The following is an 18,450-nucleotide window of genomic DNA, read 5'->3' as shown; positions in this document are numbered from 1 at the left end:
TTCAGGTATACTTTAAGATGGATTCCTGCATTGAGCAGGGTGTTGGACTCAATGGCCTTATAGGCCCCTTCCAACTCTACTATTCTATGATACCCTCTCTGCAGCATATCATATGCGACATAACTTGACTTTTGCATCAACACAAAGCTGAGCCTTTCATACATACTGCAGTGAAACTAGTGATCCCCAACAATGCCAAATAAGTATGATTCTGTCTATGAAAAGGGCAGACGTATTTCAGAAACTAGCAGATTTAGCTTCAACTCTGACGGTCTGTAGAGACAGCCCAGATTTACCAAAGCATGAATCACATGGACATCATTTTTCCATTTTGTGGTTGGTGTAAAATGGTTGATGAGTGTTAAGGTTTTGTTGGTTAGAATCATTTTGGAACACACTGGGCATGTCTACACCTAAGGGTGTTGAGGGAGGATCGTGGACTTTCCTGCTTTTACGATTCTCCCCCAAGCATCTTGACAGCCATGTGGCGTCCCAGAAGGGAGGGGGACGTGGCAGGTGCCATTTTTTAAAAAAAGAAGAGCCGTGTGTGCGCATGGTGAAAAAAATAAAAAAGTCCAACCTCCCCCCCCCGCCATCCCAGGGGTGGCGAAATTGCTTCCACCCCACCCGCATGGGCACGGAGCCACCTCGTGCAGCTCCGTGCCCAGCCCCACCATGCCCAGCCCCAGGAGCTGCGGCCACACAGCCTGTGCTTCTCAGGATGGTCTTGGGACCAGGGAAATATTGGGAAATCTGTGGTCCCAGATATCCCGGGGAAAGTCCCTGGCCATCCCAGGCTGCCCCCAGGATCCCCTGTGCATCATCTGTACACACAGGGATGACCTGGAGTCAACCCCTGGATATAGACATGGTGTAGACATGCCCACTGTAAGCTCCTTAAGATACTGATATGATGGACCTTGTATAAAGGTAGTTAAGATTTTTATTTTACATTATGATTTTAAAAATACCGTTGAGCTTACTCTTTGTTACTCTTTGAAAGACTTTAGTTAATCAAGTTTGCATAGTATAAATGGGCAGTTATTATAGCAACACTATTATTATTATTATTATTATTATTATTATTATTTATATAGCACCATCAATGTACATGGTGCTGTACAGAGTAAAACAGTAAATAGCAAGACCCTGCTGCATAGGCTTACATTCTAATAAAATCATAATAAAACAATAAGGAGGGAAAGAGAATGCAAACAGGCACAGGGTAGAGTAAACAGGCACAGGGTAGTGTAAAACTAACAGTATAAAGTCAGAACAAAATCAAGTTTTAAAAGCTTTAGGAAAAAGAAAAGTTTTTAGCTGAGCTTTAAAAGCTGCGGTTGAGCTTGTAGTTCTCAAATGTTCTGGAAGAGTGTTCCAGGCGTAAGGGGCAGCAGAAGAAAATGGACGAAGCCGAGCAAGGGAAGTAGAGGCCCTTGGGCAGGCGGGAAACGTGGCATCAGAGGAGCGAAGAGCACGAGCGGGGCAATAGTGTGAGATGAGAGAGGAGAGATAGGAAGGAACTAGACAGTGAAAAGCTTTGTAGGTCAACAGGAGACATTTTCCCTACCTATTTCACACTGGAAGGGAGCAACTCCTGAACTTAAAAGTAAACATTAAAAAGAGAGAAGCCAGAGGTGGTCAGAGGTGGCATAACAGTGCATCTGAAAGTAACATTTAATTTCGTTTATAAGTATGTAATCAGGATTGTATTGGAAGTTGCCCGCATGCTTAGAGGAATGTTTAGAAGTCAGAACAATAATTCTAACAAGGGCTTTTGTGAAATAGATGGCAGAATAACCAGCAATCCATTCCAGGTACAAAATGCTCATTTCTATAAAGTTGGTTTTCAGGCTAATATCCATAGACCTCTTGTTTCCCATTAAAGAAATAAAATTGAGTATAATAAAACATTAATGCTCCCTTCCCCCCAAAGAGTTCAAGATTTAGCAGCTTGCAAGAAAGATTACCTGCTGAAGTATTGAAATACTGAAGGCATTTCTTATTTTAGCATAGTTGCTTCTGGAATATAAGAAGAGTATATAAAATAATATATGCAAGGAAAACAGTTTTGCTTTTTAAGGCTTCAATTTTGTGGTAGATCACTTTTTTAGATGCTGGTTATATGCTTCATGGTTTCCAGTAAGCTAACTGTTATATTTGATAAAAGAAATATTGATAAAAGATGGGCGTGAGAGTCTGCTTTTTTGGTAAGTTTTAAATCTGCAGGCTTAGAGGTCTGTCTCACAAGGAGAAATTGTATAATACACATTTTACTTCCTGCTGTTACCCTCAAAGGGAGGCGGCAGCAGCTACAGGAGGCAAAAGGAAATGGATTATTTCCCTTTTGATGCGACATTAAGCTGCAGAAGGCTGTGAACTTGAAAACTCCAGCAGTAAAACAGCATCCCATCAGATCTGTTCTTTATAGTAACACTTCCATCTGGAAATCTAACGTGGCGATGTGCTTTTTCCAGATGGTGTTGGTCAGGCTTGTTTCATAAGAGCAATGTTGCCCTATAGTGACTGGTAAAAAGCAGGATCCATTGGCCCATGAAATGCATGAGAGATGCATTTCTTCTGATGATCAAAGGGGCATCACCCAGGCTCTTTGGATTTAAAACTGGGGTTTTAGTGGTACCGCCCAGGGCAGTGGCAGTAGAGCTCCTCTTTGCAGCTGCAGGCCAGTTGCCGCCATTTTGGCTGTACTGTCATTTGGAGGGAAAAATAGTGGCCGGCGGTTGGCAGCCACTGAGACCACCTTTGTCAGCAGTGGTGCTAAAATGAAGTTTAAGACAAAAGGACTCTTGTGCTGCTGCTGCCACCAATGGTAAACCCACGTAGACCTTTCAGAGAATTTCTTCCTTCCACAATGGTACCTGGTTTTGCTCCCTCTCCCAAAGTTTGCTCTGCTCCCATCCCAAGCTGAACTTTCCCCCTTGAGAAGATTTGGCTCAGCATTAGGATATTCTCAGTCAGCAAACCGGAAGGCTCTCTGTGCCTTCTCCCACGCTGCAGATGCTGAAACAGAAATAATTTTCAAGAGCTGTATGATGATTTTAAAACTGGCATGCTCTTCATATAATCCTGAATAGAAACACTCATATTAATTGCATTGCTTCATGAATACAAACTTTTAATATTTTAAAATGGCCGAGAGAGCATTGGAAAAGTTTAGGTTCTCATGTTCGATAAATGACAGAATTGTTGACAATACGGCTTCATAATCCCTCCTTCCTTGTAAAAACACCTCCATGATCATAAAATAGTTGATTCTGTACTGAAGCTCCACTTTTCCAGATAAGATGAGCTGGAAAAATATTACACCATGGAAAAATACATAGTTCATAAAGCATTGAGATTTCTTTTCAGCCAATGAAAACAGGTGATTGGCTTAATGGTTGAGAAAGTAAAACAAAGGAGGTCTTTTGGCACTATGATATTCCATTATTTCATCTATGCACCAAATATATGTATTTCTAAGGGGCCAGACAGACTTACTTTATTGAATTATAAGGCCTTAGGTATTTCCTCAGTGATTTAAGAATGATTAGTGATTTCTGGAAACACCTTTTCCAAGCCAAGCACATGGGTTCCCCACAACTCCCACTTTCTTAGATAGAGTTGACCTTCATTTCTCAAATTCCTTAAGTCTGACTGTTAGAAAGCACGTACTTAAAAAATGTGCTCACAGCAAAGGCACGAAGTAGAATAATTCCACAGGTTAACACCCCTCCCACCACCACCAGTAATGTAGATGGATTTCTATCTAGATTATAACTGCTGTTCACATACTACAGACTCCAGCCAGATCATCCTGATGAGCAAATGGTTGGTGTTAACAAAGTTAACAGCACTGATAATTTGTTTGGAGATCAGTGGATTTAATCCCCCTATTCCAAAACAGGTGTTAGAGAACTATAGCAGGTGTGCTATTACGGATAGCGGGGTCAGGTAGAACCAGAAAATGTGGTCTCAAATCCCTGCTCAGCCGTAAAGTACACTGGGTAACCTTGGGCCAGTCACTGGCCCAGTTTAATCATAAACCATAATTTATGAAGCCGGAAATAAGTGTTGGGGCCGAAATAAGTGTTGGGACCTTTGCCCTTCCGCTCTTCCTATCACACTTTGGCTTTAATGTGAAAAATCCTGGCTTGTATTAAGCCAGAGTTCACTGTTACATTTAAATTGGGGAACTCTGGCTTAGTGTTGATTAACAAACCAAGACAATTAGCCAGGATGTAATCTAGTGCTCATTCCTGGCTTCCTCAAATGATCACTTGAGCTTTGTCTCTCAAGCCTCCTATGTTGTTGTAAGAAATAAATTTGTCAAGGGACCATGCGCAGTGTCCTGAGCTTCTAGCAGGAAAGGCAGTGGAAAAATGTAGCAGTACCATGAATAACCAAAGACATGCATATATAGATTAGATCAAGCACAGTTTCCTGTATATACAGATTGTGTCCAGATAACACACTAAGCCATGGTTTGGCTGCTAATCCTTTTTCAGCAAATTGTTAGTGAGCATGTTTAAATTGTGGTTAGGTAGCCACCATGGTTAGGAATGGTTCACACGACACACTAAGTCACGGGTCACATGGCGCACTAAGCCATAATGTTTAGCTCAAAATGCTTTGCCACCATGGCTTAGCATGTTGTCTGAACAGGGTCATCTGGGTGCTAGATGTAAGGTTTTTTGTTTGTTTCTTTGTTTTACCCTGTGCAGCAGTTTTGCAGAAAGGGGTCAGGCAGCTGTGCATTTTAGTTATATTCTGTATGCTTTCTTTACAAAATGAACATTGATACCTTTAGAGAGGTACTAACTTTGCTTTATATTGTGTGAACTTCTATTGAACTATACAAGGCAACTATGTGACACTTGATTGACGGAGGAATAGAGAGTTATTTTGCAATTGACAATAAAAAGTTAATTTAGCTTGCACTAATGTACCTTTCAAAAGTTTCCTAGGCCTAAATTGGAGAATGTACTGTACATACAAAATGCATTCATTCTGTTCTTTTAAGCGCATGTTGAACCTCATTAACCTTCATAGGTTATTTGTATTCATAAGAATTCCAAGTATCCCCTTATCAATGTTTGTTACTGATTTAATCTGTTTCCTTTCCATCATCTTGGAGACAGCTGTACTGAAAATAAGCCCATAGTTGACTTTTACATAGTCTGAAAAAGCTTTAGGAGTGAAAGAACAAAGTGTAAAGTTTTTAAATTAAATGGAGGTGGTAATTGAGTTGGGCTGCATGATTGTGTACCACTAAAAGATGGCTTTCAGTCTTGCTAAGATACTGTGTATTGACTAGGGATGGACTAACCAGCCTATTTCCGGTCCATTTCAGTTTTGTATGTATTCAGACATAAGTCAATTCTGTCCAATTTCACTATCAGTTTGTAATGGGAAAAATGCATGAAAATTCACTTTTATTTTCATATACAATTACCCCTAACACGTGTTTTGTATGCAACATTCTCTAATAGACTTGTTGTTGTGTTCAGCTTTCTTTAATATATGCATCCTTTCTACGTAACTTTTCCTGATATATGCATTTTTATATGCAATTTTTGAGCTGAGAATTGGATTGCAAAATTTGGAAAATTATGCAATTTGAGGGATATCTGTGTCCTGATCTGCATATTAATCCATGAAGTGTGAATTAGATTGGTTCACTCACAAATGCAGATCAAACTAAATTCTTCCCCATTGCTAGTACTGACATAGGTCCATTTCAAATGTGATGCTGCTCGATAGCCAAGCTATGGTTTAGTGGCAGGTCCTCCCCTTTGCTCTCTTCCGTTCCCTCTCCTGTGCTAATTCCTTCCCTGGTTAGTATAAATATGGTGCAGCAGGATGTCTGCATTGGCATAACTTTAGTTACTACTACCCATAGCTAACTTTTAAATTGGACACTGAAACAAGGGTTAGAAGCTGTCTTCAACTTTTGATTTATGAACTACTAATGGGTAGTGGTAACTAAGGTTACACTGGTGGAGACATAATGCTGGACCGAAGTTAATAGTAACTAGGAAAGTAGCACATAAACTCAGGGGGTGCTCCCAATGACCAAAACATGTCTTGGCAATTGACAGTTTGAACTGGAGCAGTGGGAATCACCTGGCAGATACTTCTTTCCAAAAGATATTGGGTGCATAAGTCATAAGCTGTGACTTGTGTTCTCATGGGCTTTAGATTTCACACATGGTATTAGGCAGTTGCTTTATTAGGTCAACCTTCCCCAAACTGGTGCCTTCCAGATGCTTTTAATTCCTAACAATCATAGCCAGCATGCCCAATGATTAGGAATGCGGAGTTCTAGTTCAGAACAACTGGAAGACACCAGGCTTGGAAAGGCTGTATTAGATTATTTAGTCCTATTCCCAATGTTCCAAATAAACCATGTATTGTGTATGGACAGCACCCATCAAATGTAGTTTCATTTTATTTTAATATAAGTAAGTTAAGGGCTGGAAACTCAGTTATTTATCATTCCCTCTAACAGCAAAATGTGTTGATTGGTTTGGAAGCAAAATGTGGCCACCAACAAACCAACCACTGGTTTCTGCATATCCAGAGGAGCCCCAGAGAAGCATTTGCCTTCCCAAATTAAGTTCCCTAAATGGGTTAAACACCCTCCTGAATGGTAAGACTGTGTTTGTCACAGCCTCACTGCCCTCTGTGATGGCTCACATTCTTTCTGCTCTTGGTTCTTGCATAGTGAAGGAAGGGTGTGTTTTGTTGATTTTCCCCTGTCAAGTAACCAGCCCAGCTCTGGTATGCCTTCACACCGCCCTATGCGCGCATGCGCGCACACACACACACACAGATTCTGGAAAGCAGAGGCACATTGGGAAGCAGGAGACAGAACAGTTCCCCCTGTTTTAGGAGAGAGATGTTTCGTCCTTGACCTTGCCAGTTTCTTTCAGGAGAAAGCAAAGGTGAAAAGGAAGCTGGGGTTCCTACCTCTCACTTTCTAGAATGAAAGATATTGAAGATAAGGCTGCATTTATGCCCTCTAGCTCTCTTATGCACATATTGGCACAATGGGGCATTTATCAACATATGCTGAGTTTGTGTTTGTTTTAGTTGTCCCCAGAATAGTAGTTTTTAAATGGATATTGTCTGTTTTTATGTTTTTTATGGTTTTAGGTTTTGTATATTTGTTTTTAATGTTCACTGTTTTTAATCTTTGTAAACCACCCAGAGAGCTTCGGCTATAGGGCGGTATATAAATGTAATAATAATAAACATGTAGTTCTGCTTTTATGCTGGGCTCTCAACATGTCTTGCCCATCAGCACAATTGTTTCCCTATCCCCAATCTTTTAGGCACCCAGTACTTGAATCCCACACCTTTTAAAGCATAATATGTCGGAAACAAGGTATTGGGAAGGCAATGGTTCTGCCCAATTCTACCTGTTCTCTTGACACCCTGCAAATTGCCGGCACTACGTCAGCCACTGAGAGCCCTGCTCTGTGATATCCAGCTGACAGTAGCAGTAATAATAGCTGCTGGGCTATAGGCGCTGAATTAAATTCTGTGCACTTTGTGCCTTCTCCCAAATACAGCACCCTTGAGTAGTATGTTAGTAATACCACCACAATTGTATGACTATATTTCTACCACTGTGTTCCTAGTTACTTTCCTCCCTGTCCTCCTACACTCTATTATTCAAAATTGATATAATTCCAAAGCTAAATATTTAGTTAGAAAGTGATGGCAATGATACCCTCTTATTTTCTCTAGTGGGTGAGCTGGGTTGGAGACAAAGAAGGAAGCCGTCATGTCTAGCCCTGCTTCCCCTGTTTTTGAAGAAGGTGTTTCAGGTAATCAATCAGAATCAGACTCTGGACTCTGAATTGAGGAGTCGGCCCCAGACACAGGCCAGCCTGTACCAGTGGGGGAGAAAGCTCTCACGCTTTCTCCTCCAGCTGGTCGTGATCTCTCTCCAGAGTTTACCTTGTGAAGGGCAAATTATACAGAGGCAGTGGGAAGCCAACATTCTTCTGAAGGAGAGAGCACCGACAGGCTAACCGATCCTAGGGTGTGGCGCAGGCTAAAATGCAGAGTGGAAGGAAGGCGAGAGAAAGTCATCCTGGCTTGCATCACGTCTGAAGCCGCTTCAGAACTAGTCTCTCTGAAGTTAACACATCTTGGGAAAAGGCTTTCTATTCTCCTTGAAATGACAATTGTCTCGCTTAGTTTGCATAGTTTTGCCTAGGGAGAAGTTACCAAGAGATTAGACCCTCTTCAGGTGGGAAGAGATGTTTATTGCTTGAATAAAGTTTTGTGGATTATTTAGTGGGCCTTGTTTTTTTGGCTCCTGAGAAGGTAGGAGTTTTTTTAAGAAACCCGACAGAAGCGTTACTAGAGGCTTCCCATAAATGTGATTGTGTGCAAGACCTGGGTGCTGGCACTGAACACAGTGTGGTATAGTGCCTAGAGTGTTGGACTATGATAAGGGAGACCTAAGTTCAAATACCCTCTCATTGGATGACCACTCAGCCTAACCAGCCCCCATTACCACTGTGAAGATAAAAGCGAGTGGGTTTATGTGCATGGCCCTGAACTCTTTTACAGCTTGGATAAAATTGCAATAAATAAATTGTGTTGAAGTCTGTACTGAAAGCTGCAACCTGGACAGTTAGTGGCTATGAGTGCATGTAATTTAATCCAGATTTCCAGAGGTAGAATTACTGTAACAATTGATGACTCTTACGTTTTCCTTCAGGTTAACAGTATTGTTAGCTTTCTATTCAGATAGAAAAGCATGATGGGAGACTATATTTTTAATTTTGGTAATGAAAGAATATCAAAGTTCTAGTCTTTGTGTGTGTGTGTATGTCATTTGAATAGCAGTTCATAGTATATTGTCAACTTTTCTGAAATTACAATGTCCCAAAACAGGCTGACCACTTAATGTATGAAATACATACAGTATAATTTAGAATTGATATAATAGACTTTGAATGCAGTTACAGAAGATGCTGGGATTTGCTGTAAAGTAATAAATACTTCATTTAATTTCCATACATTGCATCATCTATACACATATAGTTTAATGGTCCTTTGGAGAAAGTAAGGTACGTACGCTCACTGGACAATCCAGTGAGCGTTAAGATCCATTAATCCCTTTATTTTGATCCAATTTAAGTCTTTGTTTGACTGTTGCTATACTGTTCTATTTGCAGCTTTGTCCAATTTTCCAGATAAAATAGAAGTCACACAGAATCTTGAGTAACTTCTGGCATTAAAATTAATGGTTTTAATTCTGTGTGCCAAACTGTTGAAGTATATGATGCTCTTTTGGTTTTAGCAGCCAATCCAAGTATTGTATTGAGTAGTGAAGTATTTATCCAGTCACTTAAGATTTTCCTTTATTAGAAATCAATACCAGATTACCATCTGTTCCCTGTTTCTGACACAGCAAAAATAGTTATACATAGCATAATGGTTCGGTGCTGCTAGTATGCTGATGACGCGCAACTCTATTTCTCCTTTCCGCCTAAATCCAAGGAAGCTGTTCTAGTTCTAAATCAGTCTGATGTCAGTAATAGACTGGATGAGAGAAAACAAATTGAAAGTTAATACAGGCAAGACAGAGATGTTCCTTGTTAGTCAAAAGTTAGATCGCAGAATAGGGATTCAACTTTGCTCAGTGGGGTTATATTCCCCTGAAGACTTGGGTTTACAGTTCAGGTTTACTCCTGGATTTAGCCTTGAACCAGGATGCCCAGAATTTGGCAATGACCAGGAGTGCATTTGCACAGCTGAGGCTAGTGTGTCAACTGCACTGGTTCTTGGAGGTGTTTGATTTGGTCACTGTCATATATCCTGCTTGGGACACTATGGCCTAATCTACACCAAGCAGGATATTGTACTATGAAAGTGGTATGAAAGCGATATATAAAAGGCAGGAACCACATTACTACTTTATAGCAGTATTGAAGTGCCACTGACAACTGTTGGGGTCATTGACACATACCATATACCGCTTTCATACCACTTTCATGGTGCTATATCCTGCTTGGTGTAGATTAGGCTTATGTGTTTTACATGCGGTTGCATGGGGGATTTTCTCTCTGTTACCACCGATGACGAGACTGCTCCTTCACTGGGCAATCCCATCTATGGGGTTACTTACTTTTAGCAAATGTTCATATTTCAGGTGTAAGGAGCTCTCTTCCACTATAACTCAAGAAATGCACAAGCTGACCCTTTTCTGCTGCCACCAATTCTCTTAGAATACTTTAAAACCTTCTAGTAGCTTGGTAGAAGAGGCTTAGGTATGAGATGGGCATCACCACTACTAGAGACAAGATGAACTATTAAACAAGTTTATTAAAAGGATACTTTGTACATAAGGGAATGCTAATATTTACTTTGGGGTTTTCTGAAGACAGCTTGATGACAATTCTTAAGGACTCCAGAGACGCTGTTGCTACTACAGGCCTCTTAATGACTTTTTACCTCAGGCCAAATTCCCTAAACTTCCACCTTAGCCAAATACACTCACAACCAGGTCCAGCTCTTTACAGTCTTCCTCTGACTCCCAAAGCTCTCCTGTTGTATTTCTGGCTGTTTGGACAAATTTATATGGGTTTAAATGCCTACTTATGTAACCTTCTTCTGGCAAGATCTTAAGATAGCTTCCTAGCATAAAACAGCCACCTGTTCACTACCTCTGATCTTCATCAGTCACATATGGTTTTCCCCAGAGAAGGAATAGGTTAATATTCAGGCCTTAGGTATTTACTTTCTCAAATTTTTCCTAGTCCTTTTATAGCATCACACACCAACCAGCAGACCTTCTCCTTCTCTCCCTCCCTCCCTCTCTCTCTCTCTAACAAGAGACTCCTTAAGACCTTCACTGTTATCTTTGTAACTGTCAACTGTCATTTCCTAATTGCTCTTTTCACCTAGCTGGAACACCCAGCCAATCAAAATTGAATTTTCCTGAACCAGGCCCCACCTAAAGAATTCTCTCCCTCTTCAAAATGTCACCAAACAGCTACTACTGAAACAGGCCTTCAACACAGTAACAACATTAGGCCTCAGGCCTACACAGATACATTATAACCTTACAAGGATCATACCAGAATATTTACAAAACAATAACAGTTACATATATGGCATTTGTTTAAAAGCCTCCTTTGAAAACTTCAGCTGGTCCAGAATGCTATGCCTAGACAGTTGATCCGGGCCGGTTGTGGGAAGCAGATGAATCCTGTTATAACTGTTTCATTGGCTTGTTTCCAGGCACAATTCGAAATGCTATTATGACTTAAACAAACCTGTCTAGGTTTTAAGATTTTCTGGGGAGGCCCATTTTGTGATAGCACTGCCTTCAGAGGTGTATTTGGTGGGGTCACACCTTTTTAGTGGCTGGTCCCAGGTTCTGTAATTCCCTGCGATGGGAGGATGGGTTGACTTCCTCTCTGTTGATCTTCTGCTGGCAAAGTCGTTTTCATTCAGACAGGCCTTCGACATGTAAACTTATCTGTTGCTAAAGAGATTTTTAATTGGTTGCTGCTTATTTTGTTGTGTGTTCTAAAATACATTTTAATTAAGTTTTGGAGGAAGCACCACAACTCATTGATAACGTGCATTTTTACATGCTTTCCATTTAAAGGAAAAAAAAAACTCTGCTTAAGACCTTGTAGAGCCCCCAACCAGTTGGAGAAGTCAATACTAAGCTAGATCACCAAAGGTCCAATTCCACATAAAGCAGCTTCATATGGGAACATGAGCTGCCCTGTTGGATAAGACCATAGGCCCATCTTGTCCAGGACCCCTGTGGACAAGCCAACCAGATGCCACTGGGCAGCCCAGAAGCAGGTCATAAGTTGGTAGGAGTGGAATAAAAAGTAAACATTTTAAAAGCAAAATGGAAAATGACTACTTTGATTGGCTGGTATAGAAATGTAATACATACATACATGTATACATACCTTTCTATGCAAATTATGTCAGACAGGTTACAATTTGCTATGAAAACTGCCATATATTTCGGTGTTGGTGTTGGGTTGGCACGTGACATTCTGTTTTTCAGCCTTAAAACCTTTTCATTTGGGAATGGAAGATAAATTTTCTTAACCTTAAAATACTTTTAACAGTTTTAAAACTTTTAGACTTGGAATATAAAAAGCAGCAATTAGTGGATAGTCTTATTTTGGGGGTAACTGCAGGCACCAGATATATTTTCAACAACATTGTAGAATATTCCAGCTAAGTGGTTTTGTAGGATATGTGTGGTCAGAAATACAAACCTGTCTGTTTTCATTTAAAAAGCATCCCAGAGAAGAAAAACAAAGTTTTCAGTTTACAACTGAAGCTATTAGATTCTAAATTTGAATCCAGTATTTTTCCAATTGTTAGTGTTTTATTGGTAAAGTCATCGTTGAACACCATCATGCAGTTAAAATGATATTAAATAAATCAAGTATAGTGGTCTTGGCAGCAAACATAACCATGCTAGCTATGAGCAATAGAAGTCAATTTTAGATATAATAGGCTCTTCAGATTGAATAAACCCAAGTTTATGGCAGGTAACCATTGCACAGATTTCGGCAATGTGGCAAATCTTCTATTCTCTCCTCACTGGGCAGTTTGGAGCCAAGCAAAGTGAGGGCTAAAAGCATGAGTCATGGCAGAATTAGGACTCCTTGGGATGAAGCACTGGGGCAGATTCTACTGAAAAGCCCTGGCAGATTTAAAAAGAAGGGCATTCAGGAGAATGCCAAGGATTCAAGCCAAGGATTCTGTCCAAAAGAGGATGGAGTGGGAAGGAGCAGGCAGGCTGATACAAGATGGCAGTACATTAAGTGCTTTGATCTCAACCTCCATGTGTGTGAACAGAAATGCACATGGCTAGGGGGAGATGTCATAAATTCCCACCCTGCCACAAAAGTTACTTCAGAGCCCGCCTGCCCCAGCTTCTACTTGTGCACGTGAGAGTTGGATCCTAGCCAATACCCCTACAACAGAAGTACTACCCTGAGGAAAGACACATAAGCTATAATTGTGCACTCCATCCCTCTGAAGTCAATGGGGACATTTATAGTTTGACCCAGGCCATGTGCAATCAGTTAGTCATACGTGCATCTTTATGGTGCAACAACCCAGGAGTTGTATCGAAGGGTGTCTTTGTCCTCCTGTGTCTGGGTGTCCTCCAGTGGAATGCACACTGGTGGTGGAACATAATTGCTCTGTCCTGAACCCTCCCCCTGCACCTATGCTGTTCATAGATCTCCCCCAGAGGGTGGGAGAGAGCAGATTTGAAGGGAGTCATGAGAGGACTGCAGGGGGGAAGAGGGGCCTGTCCTGTTGTGTGAGCGGATGTTGCTGACATTGGATGGAAGGCTTAGGGGCAAAAGACTCTTCTACTTTTGGCATTTGTCTTCATATGTGTTGCACTAAGTATAAAGAGGCTGGAGACTTAACTGATCTTCCAAAAGCCCCAAATATATAAATGTAATATTAAGCAAAGCAAGGAATATTTATTTCTCTTTATTAGAAAGTTCTGCTTGGTTTGCAAATTGGTAAAATATGTGAGCACATATTTTGTATAAACATGTTATTGGTATAGGATTGTTCTGATTCCAGTCATATAGACAGTTGATGTCTAAGGAATTAATAAAGCATGTCTTGTGCTTTAAGGCAAATAATCTCAGTGAAAAGTTTGGGTTTTCTTCTTTTTTAAAAATAAAATAAAAATTAACTGCTAATAAAATAGCGATCATTGGTTGTTGTTGTTTTACATGATAAGATAAATGCCTTCAATTAATTTAACAATATTTTCTCTACTTTGCTTAAGCCTTGAATCTTGTTTCATTAACTACTACATGGAAACTATAGTTGTATGTACAAGATCTTTTCTCATAGGGTTTGTGAAGAAATAATTATTTTTAATGACCCAGAAGGGCTGAAGATGCCATTATTTAGGACTGGCATCTTTTAATATTATCACCAGATGGGAAGCAATTACAGCTGTTGTAAGGAAAATAATCTAGCTCAGGAGTCTGAAAATGAGAGATTTTACTAAATTTGTGGAAGGATAAATGCAGCGATTTGAATTTTTTTTTGTCTTGTGTCCCTTCACATCTGTCAGGGTCAGAATTTGAATGCATAGCCCCTAGAGGTTATGTTTAATTAATACAAATCTTCGTTTGTAATTGAACTGAACTGAGTATATAAAACATCACTTTTAGGTATTTGAGGAAGAAAGGTTTCCTAATGTGCTTGATAGTCTAAAAAAAGTACATGTGTACCAAAGCAGGAAAGCATGTCTTCTACACTTTAGAAGATACCCAAATTAAAAAGTCCAGTTTTAGCTTCAATTATAATGGCCACAGCATCAAAAGTCATGTTTTAATTTGTGTATAACACTGATCTATAATTGCCAGGGCTCAAGTTTTTCTCTTGCTTGCTGAAAAGCTTATGTGTATCTTGCAACACCTAACGTATTTGGGGGTGGGGGGATGCACAGTTTGTTGAGAACCTTTGGCATCTGGCCTAGAGTGGTGATTTTCGAACAGTGTTGTGGGGAAGTTGACCAGGTGCTCTGTCTTACTGTGGCTGAGTCAAGCTCAGTTCTGGGGCAAAGCCATTCAGCAGTCAGAAGCAGGCAGAGATGAGAAGCATGGTATTACTGGTCAAGGAGAGGGGCAGTCCAAAAGTAGGATCTGAGGCAGGGCTGAAGTCAAGCATAGGCAAGCAGCCCAAATCAAACACAATCCAAGGAACAGGGTCTTACAATGAGTCAGCAGTATGAGAGATCACTCCAAAGAAGCAAGGTTAGTAAAACTAGGTTGTGAGGTGTTGGGAGCTGAAATCAAGGTGTTGTTCCAGCAAGTCTTAACTAGGAGCAAGTCAGATCTTCTAGCAAATACCCAGGTATAGCTGCAAGCCATTAGTCCTTGCTTCAGTGTCTCCCTACATCTGAGGAGACCCTTGCTCCTGGGTAGACCTTTACTCTTGAGCAGCCTGGCTGCTGTGGTTCTTGATGTGCTTGCTTCCCCTCTGATCAGTGTCCTGTGCCTCCACCTTCTATTGCTGCCATGCTTTAGGAGTTGGTAGATACTTGACCTCCAACTCCATAGGCAAGTTACATCCCTCAGGGGCCCCATCCGAGGGTTCCTCAGAGTGTTGAAAGGCCCAATGTAGCTTCTCTGCAGCTGCCAGAGTCAGGGAGTCCCACAGGGACTTTAGGCTCTGCAATATCAGGGTCTTTGCCTGAAGAATCATCCTGTCTCTGGTCTGGTCAGGCATGAAAAGCTCTTCAGTGAGAAGATAAATGATGGCAGACACACTTCCCTGTAATAGCTATTTTTAGACATTTGCTTGGACCTAATAAAGGTACTACCTGACTGGCTATGGACCAATTTGGCTTCCTTTGCTTTTTGTGAACTTTCCCATAAGGCAGTTTGTCAATCACTACTGTGCTCTATGGAGTACAGCTTTGGGGAGTGTGTGGTGTGTGCTACATGGACTGTGTGTGCCTCCAAGAAAATCCACAGAATGGTTGCCAACATGTAGAGAGTTTGTGGCAAACATGGAGGGGAAGGGGGATGTTAAGCAGAAAAACTGATGTGGAAAGGGTAGTAATGTAGAAGGTAGTTTTAAAAGCCACTATTCTGTAGAGCAAGGACTTATTGTTGGGAAACACAGTATTTTTATATTGGGTATGTGTGTGCAATCTCCTTTTGTTTTTGTGTCTACTGGTTCTGCATCACAGGGAAAATGTATTCTTTTTTTTTTCAAAGTTGGCATGAAAGCCTGCTGACATAATTCCAGGGATATGTATGTTCATATCAGTTACTTCATTGGAAATAGAAAGGAAGTGTCCCTGGAATGGGCTCTCTGTGTAGCTGAAGGCTTTTTGTTCTGACACAACCTTAAACATATCTCTGTGTTCCCTCAAGGGCAACCCTTTAACATATTGTGATGACTTCTAGGTTTTAACATCTGACTTGGAAATGAGGGAGACCCAGCAGCAAAGGATGCTGAGCCAGCTGAAGGAGATCCAGAGCAACTACAAGGTGTGTGAAAGCGAGTGCAGAGCTGCAGAACTCCAGGTCACCAACCTGGCTCAGCAATTGGAAGAGTCGACTAAGGAAGCTGAGAGGTACTTGGCTGAATTCAGACAATCTGAAGTACTTCGGCTAGAGAATGAGAAGAAGAAGGAGGAATTAAAACTGAAAGCTCAGGAATCTATTAGACACTGGAAGTTGAAGTGTAAGAAACTGGAACACGAAATAGAGAAACAGACTGAACTTCACAGCCAGTTGATGGAGAAGAACAATCTGGTATGGGTTTTCTTTATTCTTTCCCTTCCCTTTAGATCAACTGTCTTAACAAGCGTTTTTGATCCTTCTCCTGATAAAATTCAAGACTCTTGAAATATTTGCGTGTAAAATGTACTTACAGATTACAATTTTGAAAATCATTCCATTAGTGGTAGGGTTTTGTGGAGGAGGAGAGAGAAGGTACAACTTTTAATAGGGAATGCATTCAGTGCTTTCTCATGCAATGCTTTGATTCAACCAAAAGGCAAGGTAAACCTCAAACCTTTGGACGGGCCACTGCTGGAATAGGATCAATAGGATCCCAGACGCTATTGATTTAATCTGGCACAGATTTTCTTATGGCCTTACAGGAATACATTTAAGGTGAGAAGGCAATTCGTTATCCTCAGTTGGGCTTGGTATGGTATCTCTACTTCCTTTCATTGCCTGATCAAATCTTGGTCCTGTATAACATAAACTCAAAAAATATTAGTAGTTGGCTTTTATATGGTGATTTCTGGGATGGGTCTGGAATCTAAAGGCGTAAAACATGAGAATTAATGCCACACCTTGATTTTTAGAAATCTGGCCAGTTTTGTCCAGCCAAATAAAATATGCACTCTTTGGTCTTAGTATATTTTAAGGGCATCTCTACATGGTGTGGTGAATTGACCATGTGCTTCTAGTATTTCTGTTACAAAGATGTAAGGCTTGGACAGCAAATACTTGTATATGAACCAATCAGTCACTGGGAACTGTGATTGGCCTGGGATCCCCAGATTTATGTATAAGGGTGATTAGAGATGTATCTGTGCTCATTTATCTCTTCTAATCTTTGCTCTATTCTATCAGAGCTGCTCTTAATGGGCCATCTAGTCCAGCATCATGTTTTCAGTAGTGGTAAGTCAGTTGCTTCCAGGAAGCTCACAACCCCCTTCATGCATTTGCTTTGGGAAATGCTGGTGTACATGCAGCAAATATTTTGCCAGATAAGTCGTGAAGGTGCCCTCATAGCTGAAGTGACTCTGCACTGAAAAACAAAAATTTGCTCACTGGGTTGACTAATAAGGTTTTGAAGAATTAGTTGACAATTCTCCAAGGCTTTCTTTCTCGTCTTCCCTAAGAGTAGAAGCACAGCTTCCCTAATGGTGAAGTAATGTTTCCTGGTTAATGTTGGTTCTCAAAATAGCAAATTCAAATGGAACATCCAGTGTAATGTTTGAGATTCTTTGAGGATCCCCCTGTTTCATTCTGTTGTTGTCCAAGGTACAATATTAACAACTCAAGGTAATGATATGTGCAGGCTTAGAGCTTTCTGATATAGTGAAATTTTCATTTTTTGGCAATCAGCTGAAAAATTAGCATTTAAAATAGCAATTAGCATTTCAATTAAATGGTCTTGAATGATGTCCAGAAGCAGGAGTAACCTCTAAAGACTTAAAGAGGAAGCACACTGTTGCTGTGATAATAAGTATGAGAAGAAAATGAGCAGTGTGAAATATAAGCTTAGCCCTTCCACCCTAGATGTAAAAACATATAAGGAGGATGGCTATGGCAGATGGCCATTGGGGAAACGGAAGATTTTAAAGCAATAATTAAGTATTTCATTGCAATTTGAAAATAAGGAACATACAACATACACGTTTTGACAGTGAAAGGCTATTTTATGTCCCTGAAAGGCTTAAATGTAATGTATTCCAGGTCTGACAAGTAGATGGACTTTATTGCCTCTGTGCTTGATAATTAATCATTCACTACATTCTGTGAAAAGCAGATTCCACTTAGTGGAACTGAACTGCCGCCTGTCTAAATAAGATAAAAGTACAGAAGAAACCTGTAGGCTGGAACAACTTTGGTAGGCTCAAACCTCTGAGGAGAAATGGTCAGTCACGAATATTGACAATTGAGTGTAACTGGGGCGGGGTGGTGGGGAAGGGTCTGTTGAACTGCGGGGATGTTAACGATCAATAGTGAGGCTAGGGTTGAGGATTGGGAAGGGCTGGCTTCTACTGGCAGGAAAGAAGACTGGAGGGGTGGCAGAGACATTTTGAGTTTATCCCAAGTTAAAACAGCAGCTTGTAATCAAGTGTGTTGCGATGGGTGGTGGATGGCATGGGGGAAGGAGATTTGGCCATTTGAGAAACTGTCCTGGGCA

The 18,450-nt window shown here is 40.7% G+C and overlaps 1 protein-coding gene across 1 annotated transcript in view; it reads left to right on the top strand.

The window, feature by feature from the left end:
* The window catches only part of CEP128 (centrosomal protein 128), a 238,411-nt gene that overhangs the window by 59,045 nt on the left and 160,916 nt on the right, over positions 1–18,450 (top strand). The window contains exon 13 of the mRNA XM_063117936.1: positions 15,966–16,316. Coding sequence (XP_062974006.1) covers positions 15,966–16,316 — 351 coding nt within the window. The remainder of the gene's footprint in view (positions 1–15,965; positions 16,317–18,450) is intronic.

The sequence above is a fragment of the Elgaria multicarinata genome, chromosome 2, assembly GCF_023053635.1.
Source record: "Elgaria multicarinata webbii isolate HBS135686 ecotype San Diego chromosome 2, rElgMul1.1.pri, whole genome shotgun sequence".
Taxonomy (NCBI): Eukaryota; Metazoa; Chordata; class Lepidosauria; order Squamata; family Anguidae; genus Elgaria; species Elgaria multicarinata.
Note: the sequence above shows the minus strand (reverse complement) of the source record. Positions and strands in the feature narration are given on the sequence as shown.